Source organism: Panicum virgatum, chromosome 8N, assembly GCF_016808335.1.
Source record: "Panicum virgatum strain AP13 chromosome 8N, P.virgatum_v5, whole genome shotgun sequence".
Taxonomy (NCBI): domain Eukaryota; kingdom Viridiplantae; phylum Streptophyta; class Magnoliopsida; order Poales; family Poaceae; genus Panicum; species Panicum virgatum.
Genome location: NC_053152.1, coordinates 42,504,313 through 42,519,331, shown reverse-complemented (window position 1 = coordinate 42,519,331; position 15,019 = coordinate 42,504,313). Strand labels below are relative to the sequence as shown.

General features: G+C 43.3%; 3 protein-coding genes across 5 annotated transcripts; 1 reads left to right on the top strand and 2 right to left on the bottom strand.

Moving 5' to 3' along the window:
- Positions 1-98: 98 nt before the first annotated feature.
- On the top strand, positions 99-4,318 carry LOC120685868 (CDK5RAP1-like protein). The gene is made up of 3 exons (XM_039967985.1): positions 99-500; positions 1,557-2,611; positions 3,470-4,318. Exons 1-3 carry the CDS (start codon positions 262-264, stop codon positions 3,970-3,972), a joined length of 1,797 nt encoding a protein of 598 aa, XP_039823919.1. The 5' UTR covers positions 99-261; the 3' UTR covers positions 3,973-4,318.
- On the bottom strand, positions 4,296-9,338 carry LOC120685869 (GTPase HflX-like). The gene is made up of 13 exons (XM_039967986.1): positions 8,870-9,338; positions 8,469-8,611; positions 8,116-8,232; positions 7,407-7,521; positions 7,140-7,277; positions 6,777-6,872; positions 6,582-6,695; positions 6,307-6,375; positions 6,104-6,174; positions 5,915-6,008; positions 5,310-5,435; positions 5,108-5,197; positions 4,296-4,725 (listed from the first exon to the last, which is right to left on the bottom strand). Exons 1-13 carry the CDS (start codon positions 9,281-9,283, stop codon positions 4,627-4,629), a joined length of 1,686 nt encoding a protein of 561 aa, XP_039823920.1. The 5' UTR covers positions 9,284-9,338; the 3' UTR covers positions 4,296-4,626.
- Positions 9,339-9,600: 262 nt separating this feature from the next.
- On the bottom strand, positions 9,601-13,474 carry LOC120685870 (protein WVD2-like 1). Of its 3 annotated transcripts, none has more exons than XM_039967989.1 (6): positions 13,318-13,474; positions 11,481-11,710; positions 11,059-11,336; positions 10,820-10,868; positions 10,515-10,586; positions 9,601-10,369 (listed from the first exon to the last, which is right to left on the bottom strand). In XM_039967989.1, the coding sequence occupies exons 2-6, from the start codon at positions 11,647-11,649 to the stop codon at positions 9,960-9,962; spliced, it is 978 nt and encodes a 325-aa protein (XP_039823923.1). In that variant the 5' UTR covers positions 11,650-11,710; positions 13,318-13,474; the 3' UTR covers positions 9,601-9,959. The 3 variants fall into 3 exon arrangements, with proteins under 3 accessions (XP_039823923.1, XP_039823921.1, XP_039823922.1); XM_039967987.1 differs by having other exon boundaries at positions 10,725-10,868; positions 13,318-13,473; XM_039967988.1 differs by having other exon boundaries at positions 9,700-10,369; positions 10,725-10,868; positions 11,481-11,698; positions 13,318-13,473.
- Between the last annotated feature and the right edge of the window lie 1,545 nt (positions 13,475-15,019).

Below are 15,019 nucleotides of genomic sequence, written 5' to 3'. Positions count from 1 at the left end.
GTGGTACATAGCTGTGATGACAATTTCATAGTAGTTTGAAATCCGGAGAGATGCCATGCATGAAATGTGTGCCCCCAATTCCTCATGAATGGAGTCCTGAACAGCGACTCTCGTAGCCGCTCATCACCGATCAGACGGACGCCGTTCGCCCAGACGGTTCTCCTCGGCCTCACAGAGCCCCTGCCACGCCGCCGCCTGCTCCCGTCTCCTTTGGCCACTGGCCTCTCCGCACCACCCCCAGCCCCACCTCACCCGAACGCGATGGCGGCGCCGCTCGCCCCCCTCACCGCGGCCGCCGCGCTCCGCCTGGGCAGCCGCGGCCTGCGCCACCGCCACCGAGTCCTCGCGTCGCTCCGTCCCTACTCTTCCGCTCCCCCAGCTCATCCTTCCGCCGTCCCCGCCGCCGCACGCCGGCTCCCGCCGCCCCCGCCGCCTCCTCGCCGTCTCGCCCGCGCGCTCGCCGCCTCCGCGGCCACGGCCGTATCCGAGCCCCAGACGGAGTAAGTCTCTGCTGCGGTTACATTCCCCGGCCTCCCGCCTTCTGTCCTGCTCGTCGCATGGAAATTGTATTCTGACAAAAGAAAAATTTGATCTTTTGCTAGTGGTGCGTTGCAATGCGATACCCTGAATCATGCTACTTGGTGTTCGTGCGAGTGCTGGTGTGTGTTAGTGGAAATAGAGCCGCGGTGATGCCATTTTGTGTCTCAAATTTGTGCAAGTTGGGTTTAGGCCGAAGGAGGAAAAGTAAATACAGAAGAAAATGCATGGCTGTTTCTTGGAGGCTAGAGAGGGAGATTGTATCACTGTATGATGCACTGTGGATAGCTAATGCTTGCATGTGATTGCATACATTGCAGATCCTCTATGACATGAGTTTTAGTGGGTAGCATAAGACTGAAAGTTACTGGGTGAATTACTATGGTATGTGAACAATTGATAGGTGGCATTTGTATTTTTTGGCTTTATAACTCTTTATGGATGCCAAGCTTGCGATAGGTCTGTTGTGGAGTTTGAAGCTTGCTAGCAGGCTGATCACACCCAATATGTTTTGTTTGTAAAGGATGTCACTGTGAGGACCATGCACTTCTGTTTTGAAAAAGGTTGTACTATCAATGGGGAAACCATGCACTGAAGCTAGTAAAACTGTAAACCCGCGTTGGTTTGTTTTGCATAAAATGAACGATGTTGTTTATGTTGATTTTTGCACTAGTGGTGCCTAAGAATGGCTATAGTATGATTCTTTAGCTTGGTGTTGCTTCAATGACTATTGACTTTTCCTTTGGTGCTTAATAAGGTTGCAACGGTACTAATTAGTACTTGGCAGTTGGCTGTATCTATGTTTCAATTCCAAGTTATTCCATTTTCTGGAGCCATAGATAGTTCTGTTTTTTATGCTACTGAATTTGAAACCGTTGAAAACTTTGTTTTGTTTTCAGAACTTGTTTCATTGTTCCACTGTACCATACTCAATTGGTGCTTTTCATTCTGATTTCCGGTTGCCTGGAGTAATTGGTACTAACATAAAAAACACATGCCTTTTCTTGTGCTTTGTCTAGTTTAGTGTCTGGTCCAACAACGTCAAGCAAGGGAAGGATCTACCACGAGACATATGGGTGTCAGATGAATATAAATGACATGGAGATTGTGCTTTCTATCATGAAAAAAGAAGGTTATGATGAAATTGTCCCGGATCCTGAGAGTGCAGAGATAATATTTATCAACACATGTGCAATCCGTGACAATGCAGAGCAGAAAGTCTGGCAGAGGCTCAACTACTTTTGGTTTCTCAAAAGGGAATGGAAATCTAATGTCGCTGAAGGGAGATCAAAATCACTCCGGCCTCCAAAGGTTGCTGTCCTTGGGTGCATGGCCGAGCGGCTGAAGGAGAAAATACTTGACTCTGATAAGATGGTTGATGTTGTTTGTGGACCTGATGCATATAGGGATTTGCCTAGGCTGCTCCAGGAGGTCGATTATGGGCATAAGGGTATGAACACGCTTCTCTCACTTGAGGAGACTTATGCTGATATCACCCCAGTAAGGATCTCTGACAATTCAGTTACAGCATTTGTGTCGATTATGAGAGGTTGCAATAACATGTGCTCATTCTGCATAGTTCCGTTCACTAGAGGTAGGGAAAGGTCTCGTCCAGTGTCCTCTATTGTCCGAGAGGTTGGTGAGCTGTGGAAAGCAGGTGTGAAGGAGGTGATGCTTCTTGGTCAGAATGTAAACAGTTACAATGACACTTCTGAAGTAGAAGAGTTGGAGCCTGGAAAAAACTGGCAACTTAGTGAAGGATTTTCTAGCATGTGCAAGGTGAAAAATATGGGACCGCGTTTCGCTGATCTCCTCGATCGATTATCTGTAGAATACCCTGAGATGCGGTTCAGGTTTACCTCACCACACCCAAAGGATTTTCCAGATGAGCTACTGTATTTGATGCGGGATAGGTATAACATATGCAATCTTATTCACTTGCCAGCGCAATCAGGCAGTACAGAAGTGCTGGAACGAATGCGGAGGGGTTATACTCGAGAAGCATACTTAGAGCTTGTGCAGAAAATTCGTAATGTCATTCCTGATGTTGGGCTAAGCAGTGATTTCATAACTGGTAAGTTATCTTTTATTATCCCATAATCTGCATTGGCTTGGCTGTGCAGATTAATTATGTGCTTCCTGATGTTCTGTAGTCATGTTCTTCTGAACAAATTACTCTCAGCATGGATATTTTCTTTTTGAACAACTGACTCAAAAGGAATGAGAATAGGCTTTATCAACTATAGAATATCTCATGTCGTAAGGAGTTAGAACCAATTGTAATTTAGAACCAATTGTAGTCACTAATAACCAGCAAGACAAACCAGATAAAATTGGCATGCTGCATTGAGGCTGAGTGTTGGTCGAATGTTAAGTCCCTATTGTTTCCTAATTTTTTATTCATTAAAGTTTCAGATGTTTATAAGAATATATATTATGCTTTATTTACAATTTAGAGTACCATACACTCTGACTCATACAGACCATGCCCCATGTTTGCCTTAACTGAATCCAAAATCCTCTCTTTATTCCTCTTGCCCTTCCTTAAAACTTACTCACTTTGTAGTTTGGGGGGAATACCTTATTGAAATATGAAAACAAAATTAGTTTGACATTTATTTTGTTGTGCGTATTGATAAGCTGGAAATACGTCAACAATTTACAGCTACTTAGCTAATAACTTGAGATGTTCTCAGCTTTATATCATGATGCTACAAAGCTGTTCAAATGAGGTTGAGTTTGCTCGGTTGATAAGTAATATCAGTAGCACTAGCATTTGTCGTTATTTGTCACCAGTAATATCCTGATTCACGGCGGTGTGCAATTTTGTTGGTTTCACCATCTTTGAGCCCCAACCTGAAGATTCTTTCTTAACACGCTTAATTAGATTACTCTGTTTTAATTGTGGAAGTACGCCTCTGATATATTGCAGGTTTTTGTGGAGAGACAGAAGATGACCATTCTGAGACCCTCAGTCTTGTAAGGGCTGTTGGATATGATATGGCTTACATGTTTGCATATAGCATGAGAGAAAAGACTCATGCTCACAGGAATTATGAGGATGATGTTCCCGAAGATGTCAAGCAGAGGAGACTCACGGAACTGATCAATGCCTTTCGTGAGACCACAAAGAAGAATTATGACTCTCAAATTGGTACAGTGCAGCTTGTTCTTGTTGAGGGACCCAACAAGCGTGCTCCCAAAACTGAGCTGATAGGGAAGACTGATAGGGGGCATAAGGTATCATTTGCCAGCGTCCCTATACCACACACATTTGAAGGTGATGAAGCGCGTAAGCCAGTGGTTGGTGACTTTGTTGAGGTGAAAATTCTCAGGTCGTCTACAGCAACATTATTTGGGGAGCCAATTGCACGCACAAGCTTGAGCATGTTCCACAAAAGTGCTGCAGCTGAAGTACAGGCTGTTGCTGCATAAGTAGTGGTTAAATTTGTAGCAGTTCTGGACTAAATGTGTAGTGATATTTCAAGTGACTTAATTTTGATATAGGGAAGTTTAACTTGGTACACGCATCTTGGCCTTGAGTTAAATTGTTGGTTGTTTAGTTTTGATATTGCAGCATGGTGCAATGCTTTTAGTGGCTGAAGTCAAGAATTTCCCGCATAAAGCCAGCTGGTCTTGTGAATTACAATTTTTTTGAAGGTTGTATCGTGATGTAGAGGTCAAACAATATTGAGAAAGTTCTTGCTTGTACTATACACTTAGCTTGAAATGGTTTTTCAAATGAGAGAATGATAAGCTACAGTGAATATATCTGCAAATAGCAGTTTCTGTTCTATTTTCGTTGGATGCAAATAGCAGATATTACAGTTACATGGGTTCGTAGACTGAATGATTCTCGGAATGGGAAAAGAGTAAAATTCAGCTGACAATATTTACAATTCTGTCATGGATATATACAGCTCTCTAATTACATGTGTTGATGTTTGATGCCCTACGAAGATAAAAAGAAACAGTAAAGATAATCTATGACTAAATTTTCTACAACAAGGGCATTCTTTTTGCGAATCTACAAGATGAGCTAATTATGTGAGTGCCATTGGCATCAAGAACTGCTTAATGACATGCACATCATACGGCAGCCACCACCTGCTGCCGTAGAGGTGTGAGAAGCCTTGCGAGAGGTAGAGGCACATGAGCTTTTACAAATGTCCCATTTTCCTTGTATTCCTGCAGTAAATATTGCGAGCAAAGTCATCATTAGCTCCTAATAAGAACACAAAACACAAGAATTTGTTTAACAGAAATGAAAGCATCTCAAGAAATTACTATAGAATAAGTATATGTCCAGATAAAATTATCTTTATTGGCAGGCATGCAGTAAGTTTTGTGATTATGCTAGAAGATATTTATAGCCAGTAATAACTAATGCTCTGCTTTCGCAAGAGATGCTGAATTATCTCTTTTGTAACAAATGACAGAATTAACTTAAGATATATTTAGCTTAGAACAAATGAAATTATAGAGGTATAAAATTTTGCCACAAGAAAAATACTGTTCTCAAAGTATCAATACAAAAGAAATTGCATCTTTTATTAAACAGAACACTCACCATTTTCTCAACCATTCCAACCCTATGTATGTCATTAAGTAGATCTCCTTTGTCATATGGGACAAATGCTTCTATTGGCACCATTGAGTCCTATAGAAGACAAATACACATGATTTGTTCCATATAAGTAAGAGCGCCAGATAACAAAAGAGACATGTTTGAGAAACAACAAATTTTCCTAAAAAAGGGGCAAAGGACATACTTTCAGCTTGGCTTGGATGGCGTTGCAGAATTCTTCCAGACCATCACCATTCATTGCTGATATGCAGATTATCCCTTGTTTCTCTGCTTCCTCTTTTACTCTGAATGGTTCATCGGTATTGTCAATCTGCATGACATACAACTTGTACTCAGGTCCAACGAAACTATTATTGTAATCAAGGAAGCACTTGAAGAAATTATTGTATTCATGAAATCGATTGCTTCAGCTATTCCTAACTATGATTGTTATTGAATGCGGAAATCGGACAGAGAAAAATGAGGCAATGCCAATCAAAAGCTCCACAGGCAAGAACACCATTTATATCATTATTAGAGATTTACTACTCCAGTAGATTCAAGGAAAAAATAGAACATATTTATAGTGAATGGTAGATAGAACAGAAATGAAAACCAATTCAAATTCAGCAGCAACTTTTGTTCAAGGAGCTTCCATGTTTAATTTCACCGTAAGAATAGCTGTATAGCACTAAAGCCAAATCAGGCGCACAAAGAGTCTTATCATCAGGAGCTCGTCTATACTCTCTACAATAACTAGAAATATGGAATAGATTATTATAACAATGTTGAATATTTGAACAGACAAACCTTGTTCCACACGACCAATTTGCGGATTGACTCTACATCCAACTCCTTCAATACTCTGTCAACAGCATCTATCTGCTGTTGGGCTAATGGATGGCTGGAACACACAGTACACTATGAGACAGTGCACATAGATGCATTGAATCGAATTCACAACAAACAGACATTCCCTAGTGTAAGTTACATATATACCTGATGTCAACAAGATGAACTATAACTGACGATTCTGATATCTCCTCCAATGTTGCCCTAAATGCTGCTACCTGGACAAGTACCGATAATTGATATATTAAAAGTTGACATCATAAAGGTAGGGCTAATTCATTGTATGTAGCAGTTTCAATCTACAGGAGTATAACATCCAAACAAGAGGTATATGCTTAGTGGATATATACCAACATAGTGGGTAACTTCTGAATGAATCCGACCGTATCAGTTAGAAGGAACTCAGTCCCATTCTTCATCTGCATAGTAATGCAAAATTACTTCCAGTCGTGGTTATATGTACAGATAATAATGAATCATTCTAACCAAATTTATCCTTCTCAAAGGCATATAAATAACAATCATGATGGTAGAGGTAATCCAGTCCAGCTTACATAACTCAGGTGGAATAGTTTTCTCTCATTTTTCATTTTTGATGGGACAAGAGTGTTTTCTTGTAACATACCAAAACCCTCCTTGTTGTTGGGTCTAACGTGGCAAATAACTTGTCCTCTGCAAGTACATCAGCTCCAGTTAAGCGGTTCAGGAGTGTACTTTTTCCAGCATTTGTATACCCTACCTGAAAATGTTGGGCCTGAATACATAGCTTCGAGAGAATAGGAAAAATTTGATTACTTTAATGAATTTTGCATGGTTATACCAGAGAAACAACAGGAATAGGAACTGATTGGCGACGGTTGCGATACAGCTTTCGGTGTTTTCGAACAGATTCCAGTTCTTTCCTCAATGCACCTATCTGTCAATGACATTTAGGTTCATTAAAAGATAATCAGTACAAGTTCAGCAATGCACAATATGGCAACAAAAATATAAAAGTCCTATAAATGCATTATTGGACGGAGTTTATGATATAATTAGGAAAATGTCTACAAGCCGTCTACTTTTTGTTCCACACATAGGATTAGAGTGTCCTGTCAATGATCAATACATAGGCAGCAAATGACAGTCCTGTATCAATTTATTTGAGCACAAATAATGTATTACTTCCAGAACAGAATATTACTTGAGTTCTCAAAATGCGCTTGTCCACTTCAATTTGCTTCTCTCCCATACCCTTAACTTGACCTCCAGCCTGCCGTTCAAGGTGACTCCACATCTTCGTCAGCCTAGGAAGTTGATATTCCATCTGTGCCAAGGTGACCTAAAAAAGGAGAGATATGACATAAAGTAACTCATGCAGACAACAATTATGTTCATTCTACATAAAACTGCAAGCTTCATGTCTGCAAGCTACTACTGTTAGTAAAGCTAGCATGTATGTGATTTTTACCTGTAAAGCAGCTTCATGTGTTGCTGCCCTTTGATTAAAAATATCCAGAATAAGAGCAGTTCGGTCACAGACACGGACGCTCCCACCAAATGATTTCTCCAAGTTACGCAGTTGTCTGAAATCAGTATTGGGAATATGAGATATAAGAGCAGGGGTGAAACTACTTGGCCAAGCTAAGGTGTTAATAGTTTCATAAAATATGATTAGGGAGCAGTTGAAGACAAAATATGATCAGCACAAGCACATGGTTTCAAAATCATATGATAACTTCTTCAATATCTCCTGGTTAAGTATAGAGCAAAACATGGATTATTGATTGTAGTAACTTCCAGGGTAGTATTTATAGGACCATAAAGATGACCTATATGGGTACGTGGTCCACGAGTTCGAAAAATAACACAGTTTTTCGATAAAGGAAGTTTTATTAATTTCAAGATCCTTACATCGAGTTGATAAAATCATAGCATGATAAACAAGTACTTTGGATAACCAATATCTTGATCATAATTTTTTTTTTGAGTGTCAACGGGGGGGAAAGACTCCCCACCTGATTTTCTATCTTGATCATAATAATAATCAGCAACCCAAGTAAAGATCATACTTCTGTTTTTATGCTGGAAAATAACTGGGTTATTTTTCTGGGCCTGAGACATGAGAAACAAGGTAAACTGATTGAACCTCATAGCAGAGTAACGAGTGAGAGTCTTACCCAGGGGATAACTCATCATCGAAAATTACAGTCTCAACGTCAAGGGCATGAATGGCACTCCTGATTTCAGAAACCTTGCCTGAACCAATGTAAGTCCTTGGGTTTGGGGTAGAAAGCCTAATGGAAAATAGAAAGCATGAGAAAGATTGGAATAAACTGGTATCGGAAGTTTGCACTGAGTTTAGAATAAAAAAAAAGCAAGGCTTGTGGTTTGTATGGCATTTCATTTGCAACATCAAATTGAGCAGGCATATTTGTTTTCCCAAAGCTAGCCATCTTTATCTATCATGAGCAGGCATATTAGTTCTCCCAAAGGCAGGCTCAGTAGATGATCTTGACAGAGGGAGGCTTACTTCTGATAGGTCGAGCCGACAACCACGAGCCCGGCAGTATCAGCTAGTTGCTCCAGCTCCTTAAGAGACTCCTCTATTCCGAAGAGGTTCCCTCCTGTCCGTTTGAACTCGACACCAACCAGATAAGCCTTCTCTTGAAATATCTGCAGGAAAACAGGCACAAAGTTTCAGAAATCGAACACACTGAAATTGCCAGCGAACACAAATTCACAGCTCCAATGTTCTGAGCACTGCCCAAAAATATGTACTTCGCGGCGTCAAGGAATAATGGGAACAATAATTGATGTCATCAGATTATCAGATTTTGCACACGCGGCAGAGTTAGTAGGAGAAAAACAGCTCAATGAGGCAGTCCAAACTCCAAACCACAAGCCAAAGCAGTTGATGCTACAGGCCGCTACCTCTTTGCCGTTGATGAGCTTGAACCGGTCTTGCCCCGTGGCGGCCTCCTCCTCCTCCTCCTGCCGCTGCCGCCTGCTCTTCACGAACGCCTTCGCCGGCGGCCGCTGCTCCTCCACCACCACCGCCTGCTCTCCCACTTCATCGCCCTCTGCGTCCAAGAACCCACCTCCTACATCAACACCTGCCTCCTCCCCATGGCTCTCCTCCGCAGCCGCGGCCTCGAGCAGCCGCTCGTCGAGTGCCCGGGCCGGCCCACGGCGGCGAGCTGGGGAGCAGCGGAGGAGGGGGGCGGGCCTCCGCCGGCAGCGCGTGCCCGACGCGCCTGCGCCTGGGCAGGCGGGGCCGGAGGTGGAGGGGGTAGAGGGGTGGGGGATGCAGGAGGCGGCGGCGAGGAGGCACGCGGCGGCGCTCATGGCGCGGCGGGCGGCGAGCGAGCGGAGCGAGGCTTTCTGGGTGGTTCGGTGGGTGAGCGCCAACGGCCGAGTGGATAGGCGGGGGAGGAGGAGGAGGGGGCGGGTGATGACGTGGCGCGGTCAACGCCGTTGACGATGTGGGGCCGGTGGTGGCGCGCGCGAATCGTGAGGCAGGGCAAGTGGGGTAGTGTAGCCACTTGGCACGACAGGGCTCCAACATCTCGACCGGCTTTTGGCTGTCATACTTTTCATTCTCGATGGGTTTTTCAAAAAAAAAAACCATTAGATGGTGCAAAATATTTTAGGAAAGCAAGATATTTTAGGAAAGGCCTCCTTCTCACTTCTACTGATGTAAAATGGTCCGAAATAGGGGAACAAGCATCCTTTATGTTCACTCTCTATGTTCACTGAAGAAGAAAAGCAAACAAATAACCCTGTACATTGGCAAAGTACAGGCCATCCCTCACACCCTCAGCACAGCAGATTAAATAAGATTAGCATGACTCACCCATGCTCGTCTTCGTCATCACCATAACTTATTATCTACACCAAATCCACAAGCCGTCAAACACTCCCATAACTTAGAGAGAGAAAAAAAAGTTCCCACGCCATTGTCGTCGTCCTGCATGCCGCCAGAAGAAACGAGCAAGAAGTAGTTTCAGAAGAAACGCCATTGTCATCTTGCAGAAGCAGCAGGAGCAGCAGCTAGTGCACGGCGATGTTGATGGCGCTCTCGCCGGCGATCTTGTGGGCGCGGTGCTTCGGCGGCGGCGGCTGCTTCTTGGCCGCCGGCATGGCGTTCGTGGCCCGCGCCTTGCCGCCGCTGCACTTGCAACTGCTGTCGAGGCCGTCGCGGCTGGCGCGGCAGCAGGGCCTCGCGCCCTCGCTCTCCGACGAGGAGTTGGACGTCTCCATGGGGGCCGTCTGCTTCCTCCTGCCGAGCTTCGGGGACTTGGGGCGGGTCGTCGGCAGCTTCTTGAACTCGGCCCTCGGGGACGGCGCCGCCTCGTGGTAGAAGCTCGGCATCGGATTGGCCTTGAAGGTCAGGCTCTTCCTCAGCTGCTTCAGAGCCTCTTCTTGTTCTTTCTGCAGATTCAGAGATGCACGCAAAAACGTATGGAGTCAAGCAAGACGTGGCTCTGAAAATTGCTCAGCATCTATCAATGCGTTCTCCATTGTTTATCGCTGGCGGATTCAATTGCATCTCTGAAATAGCATCAGGACAGGTTACCTTCAGCCTGGCTTCCAACTGAATCTTCTCTTCCTCCATAGCTTGGTGCTTCTCCTCCAGCTTCATGTAGAACTGCAACAGAAACATGACAACAATAATTGTGAGCACATTATCTTATCTCCTAACTCCTAAGGAAGCTTCACGTTTCCTTATAAACAATGAATAATTATATGACACATAACCCTTCAAAAAGGATTATATGACACATACTTCTCTGCGCTTCTCGGCGCGTTTAGTGCAACGGAAGACTGGGCCTGATGGAACTGTGGGCTTTCCAGTTGATGATTTCCCATCATCCTGATTACCTCTATTAGTAGATTGCAGCGGCTTCCGTGTATTTGCAGATGAAGTTTTCTGTAAGAAAAAAAATAGACAAATTCAGAACTTATTCAAGACCTATGCATGCAAATATGCTAGAACCAGGTTATTCATCGAAGCTAAAGTTTGCAAAATAAAGAAATGCAACAAAAGGGTGTATAAATGAAATTCTGCTAGATGGTAAAGGAATCATGCATGAGAAGACAGGTTAAAGGGACAGAATTACCTTCGCCTTCTTGGTTGAAGTCAACACACTCTTTGCACTCTGGAATACGTTACTGTTTCCATTGGAAGTCTTGCCGTTTGACAGATCAGGAGTGTGGTTGTTGCTCATATCTTCAGCCTCTGAAGGGAGATCATTGTTTGGTTCCAGAGCATCTTCCATCGATGTGATCGAGGTGCCATCGCTCATCGCTGTTTCTTCCATTGGAATCTTTTCCTGATTCTCTTGTTTATGAGCATTGCTTTCAACATCAACAAGAGAGTCTTCATCTCCACCATGCTCTGAATTTATGGAATCTTTGTCAGTACACCGCACATCTAACTTGATACTGAAGAACCATCAAAATCAACAGCTGTCGGTCGCGAAAAAAAATCAACAGCTGTCTTCACTATAACTGATACAATCGTCAACCACAATAAACTTACCATCATCAGTCTGCTCAGAACAATCCATGCTGGAATGACCTTCATTTACAATAGCTCCATTGACTGCAACAGACCCCAAATGTTCAGAGCTGCCATTGTCAGATTGCCCGACATCAACTGCACTAGGCAGGTCTGACGGATGAGCACACTTCTCATCAGACACATCCATTGTGATGATATCACTGGCCAGAGGGCTAACAGCAGAATCCAGGCACGTCCTGTAAAGAAGATTGAAGCACAACTTCAACATCCATAGTTCATACAATCGTACTGATTCCAAAAGAAAAGTACTACTGAAATAAACACTTGTCGATAACCATGTAAGGAACAATCTTAAATGTTACAACAAACTGAAACCTTTTTTTCAAACAACAAGGACATGCAAACAGGCAGCAGTGTGACCACAGAGGAAACAGGATGTTCCAATCTTCCGAAGCGTCGACATGGACAGGCCAACTGTATGAAAACCTTATATATCCATCATGTGGACAATGATTTCCTCACTACCAACCAATAAAATGACATCGCAGTGGTGGATAGGATGACTCATGTACTTTGACAACCTATCTGCCACGAGAACTGACAATGATCAAGCGATTAGTTATTTTACTTGAGATCCTGTATGTCAGTATGGCGTTATCTGTTATGGACTTATTTGATGTATTATAGAACTGGCTGCATCATATTTCCATAAGAGGATAAAAGTATTGGCAGAACAGAAGACAAGGGAATAAAGGCGACAGAAGGTTTGACAGTGGATACTACAAACTGAATAATTGAAGGAATCTGAGTATTAAACATATGAAGGTTTGACAGTACTATATGCTGAGCATGACAAAAGGATTATTCGGTATGCCAAATTTCTTAATTGGCTATTATCCTTTGGAATTCTAAAAGTGGAGGGTTCTCATTTCTAAGTGGCACTGCTTCCATTATTTTAGGATTTTGATATGACCCAGTTGTAGTTACAATTTATAAAATACTGCAGAATTTGTTAGCATCTGATCAGATCCGAAGGTTGTAAAGGCGGCATGATAACAACTTCCTTAAAAGCTTTTGCTTTAATAAACACTTCCTCAAATGAACTTGGCTTCCCTAATATTAAACATTATCACATCTAGCGCAGGGCCATCCTGCTGATAGCCATACCTGAACTGAACACATATTCGCAACAATAAACTAATGCAGACTTGTCGACAATAATTTACTGAATTAACAACAGCGAGTCAATGACTAATCAGAGCACTGCAACCATTCTAAAAAAAAGCCAAATCCCCTTGTATCTCCTGACAACTCTCCAAACTAGTGCAAGCTGCAGATCCTTTGTGACATGGACACCAGGACAGGCTAAAACCCCGTGAGACGGCATCTTTCATGAATGCACTAGTACTTTTTTAATGGAAGGTGTCAAGTGCTGTTCCTCTTTGTTGATTCCCAAACAGGACACTAAAAAGATGGCAGGGTGAACTTAATCTAATGAAGTGTTTCTTTATTATACTCTCTTTCATGTGACATGCAGGGGCAAAAGCCTGACACCGACACCAAATCCTCCAGTTCGCCACACGAGCGTAGGGGCAAAAAAAAAATGTTTTCCTTCTGAATTGTGACGATCTAACACCTGCCCGAATGCAGACACAGATTCGCAGCTGAAGACCCAGAGCTGCTCATCCCAAGAACCCCCAATGATCTAACACTATCCCACATCCCAAGCTACCGAAAATGAAACCCCCCTTCAGTTCAGGGCTCAGGATTCACAAAGCAGAGGCGCAAGCAGACCACGTGTCATCGGAATTCAGAGCAGGAAACGGGTGGCAAAGCGAGCACATCGATCGACTACCTTGCGTCTCCGGCCGGGGCGCCAGGCGTCGTCCCCCACCTCTCTGCTTGCTAGCTGCTACGCAGCGCAACCTCGCTGCTGGCTCCAACGACCCGGGCGCACTGCACAGGGCGGCGGCGTCACGGTGGTGGTATTTGTAGTAGGAGCAGAGGAGGAGGAGGAGGAGAAGGTGGCGGTGGTGGCGGAGGTGGGTTCGTTGATTTGAACGGGGTTCGCTCGCCGGTAGCTTTCCTTCCTCCTCCGCCGTGGGGCCCGCCGCCGGCTCGCTTTCCTTTCCGGGTGGGCCCCGCTCCCCCCGCCTGCCTTTCGTGGCGGTGCGCCGTACGGGCCGCGGTTGGTTCGAACGTTTCGGGCGCCACCTCGTCGTCGCCAGCAGCTCACAGCACCTCTCTCGATCGATCGTCTTCCTCCTCCCTTCCTGCAGGTGGTTGGTTGCTCCATCCTCCGTTCCTCCATGGCAGTTTTTTTTTTCGAAAAAAAGTTTGGAAAAAATATTTAACGTTTGAAATGGACATGAGATTTTTGGTGTGGAAAAAAGTATCTTATCTTTGAAATGGACATGAGATTGTTGATCTTGGTAAGGCTGTAAGGCGCTCGGTTTCTTGGGAGCGCACAAAGTTGGCTATAGCAATAATGTGTTGGAGTGTACGGCTAAGAACAAAGTTGATATATATAGTTGGTAGAATTTTTCTTAGCTGTGAATAGTGTGTATGTTTTTTTTCTTGAAGGGCGAGTATAGTGTGTATGTTGTGGTGGGATTGAACAATGGTACGTATGGTAATGCCGTAATGGGATAAAGAGAAATTGGCATTTGTAGTTGTTTGTTGACTGTAGATTATTAGTTGTGTTAGTTGTGTGGTGTTGTTGAGAGTTAATTCTGAAGTTCTCCTTTTGGAACAGGTTGAGCCTTACTTAAGCATGAGCACAGGCCGATGGTACTGATGTCATGGAGGTGTCTCAGCCTTATTGCCTACCTGGGTTTGAGATCTCAGACCGGTTCATTTCGATATCCATCTCCTTGTTTACTCAATGATAGATATTATTCTAGCTGTTATTCTTTTCAAACAAGGAAAGTTTGCTTAATAATGAAATTTCTTGTAGTGGGACAAAGCGAAGAGCTCTTGTTTACTCTAACTTTATGATTATGTCCCGGAAAAAAAATGGGGATCCTTGCTGCTACCATGTAGTTCCCCTCCTCCAAAAAAAAAAAGAAAAAAAAAGAAAAAAAGAGAATAATGCTTGTATAAGGCATAGTTTGATTAGTTCAGCTAATGGATATATATCTTAGCATCAGAAGTATATCTTAGTTTTACACTAATGTAAGTAAGGCTGCTCATTCTTAAGTATGTCATGATGTCAAGGAGCAGGTTTAGCCTTACTTAGCAGCAGAAGTATGTCATGGAGGTGTTTCAAGATTCCCAGTAACTTTGTTAAATAGTTTTACACTAATGTAAACTTTTTCATATCCAAAAAAAAATTCCACTAACTTTGTTAAACAGTTTAACATCGTTGCAAAGGCACATGATGGTAGGATTTGAGCGCCTATATATATGTCCATGGTAATAGGGAACCTACTAATTAGTTGGCCTATTCTCCTCAAAAATATTGTTGGAAGTTGATTAGTTGGTTGAAGGTACAAGCCTATAGGTTAGTTTGATTGATGACTCTAGTGAAGCCTTGACTACACCTAAAATTAAATTGG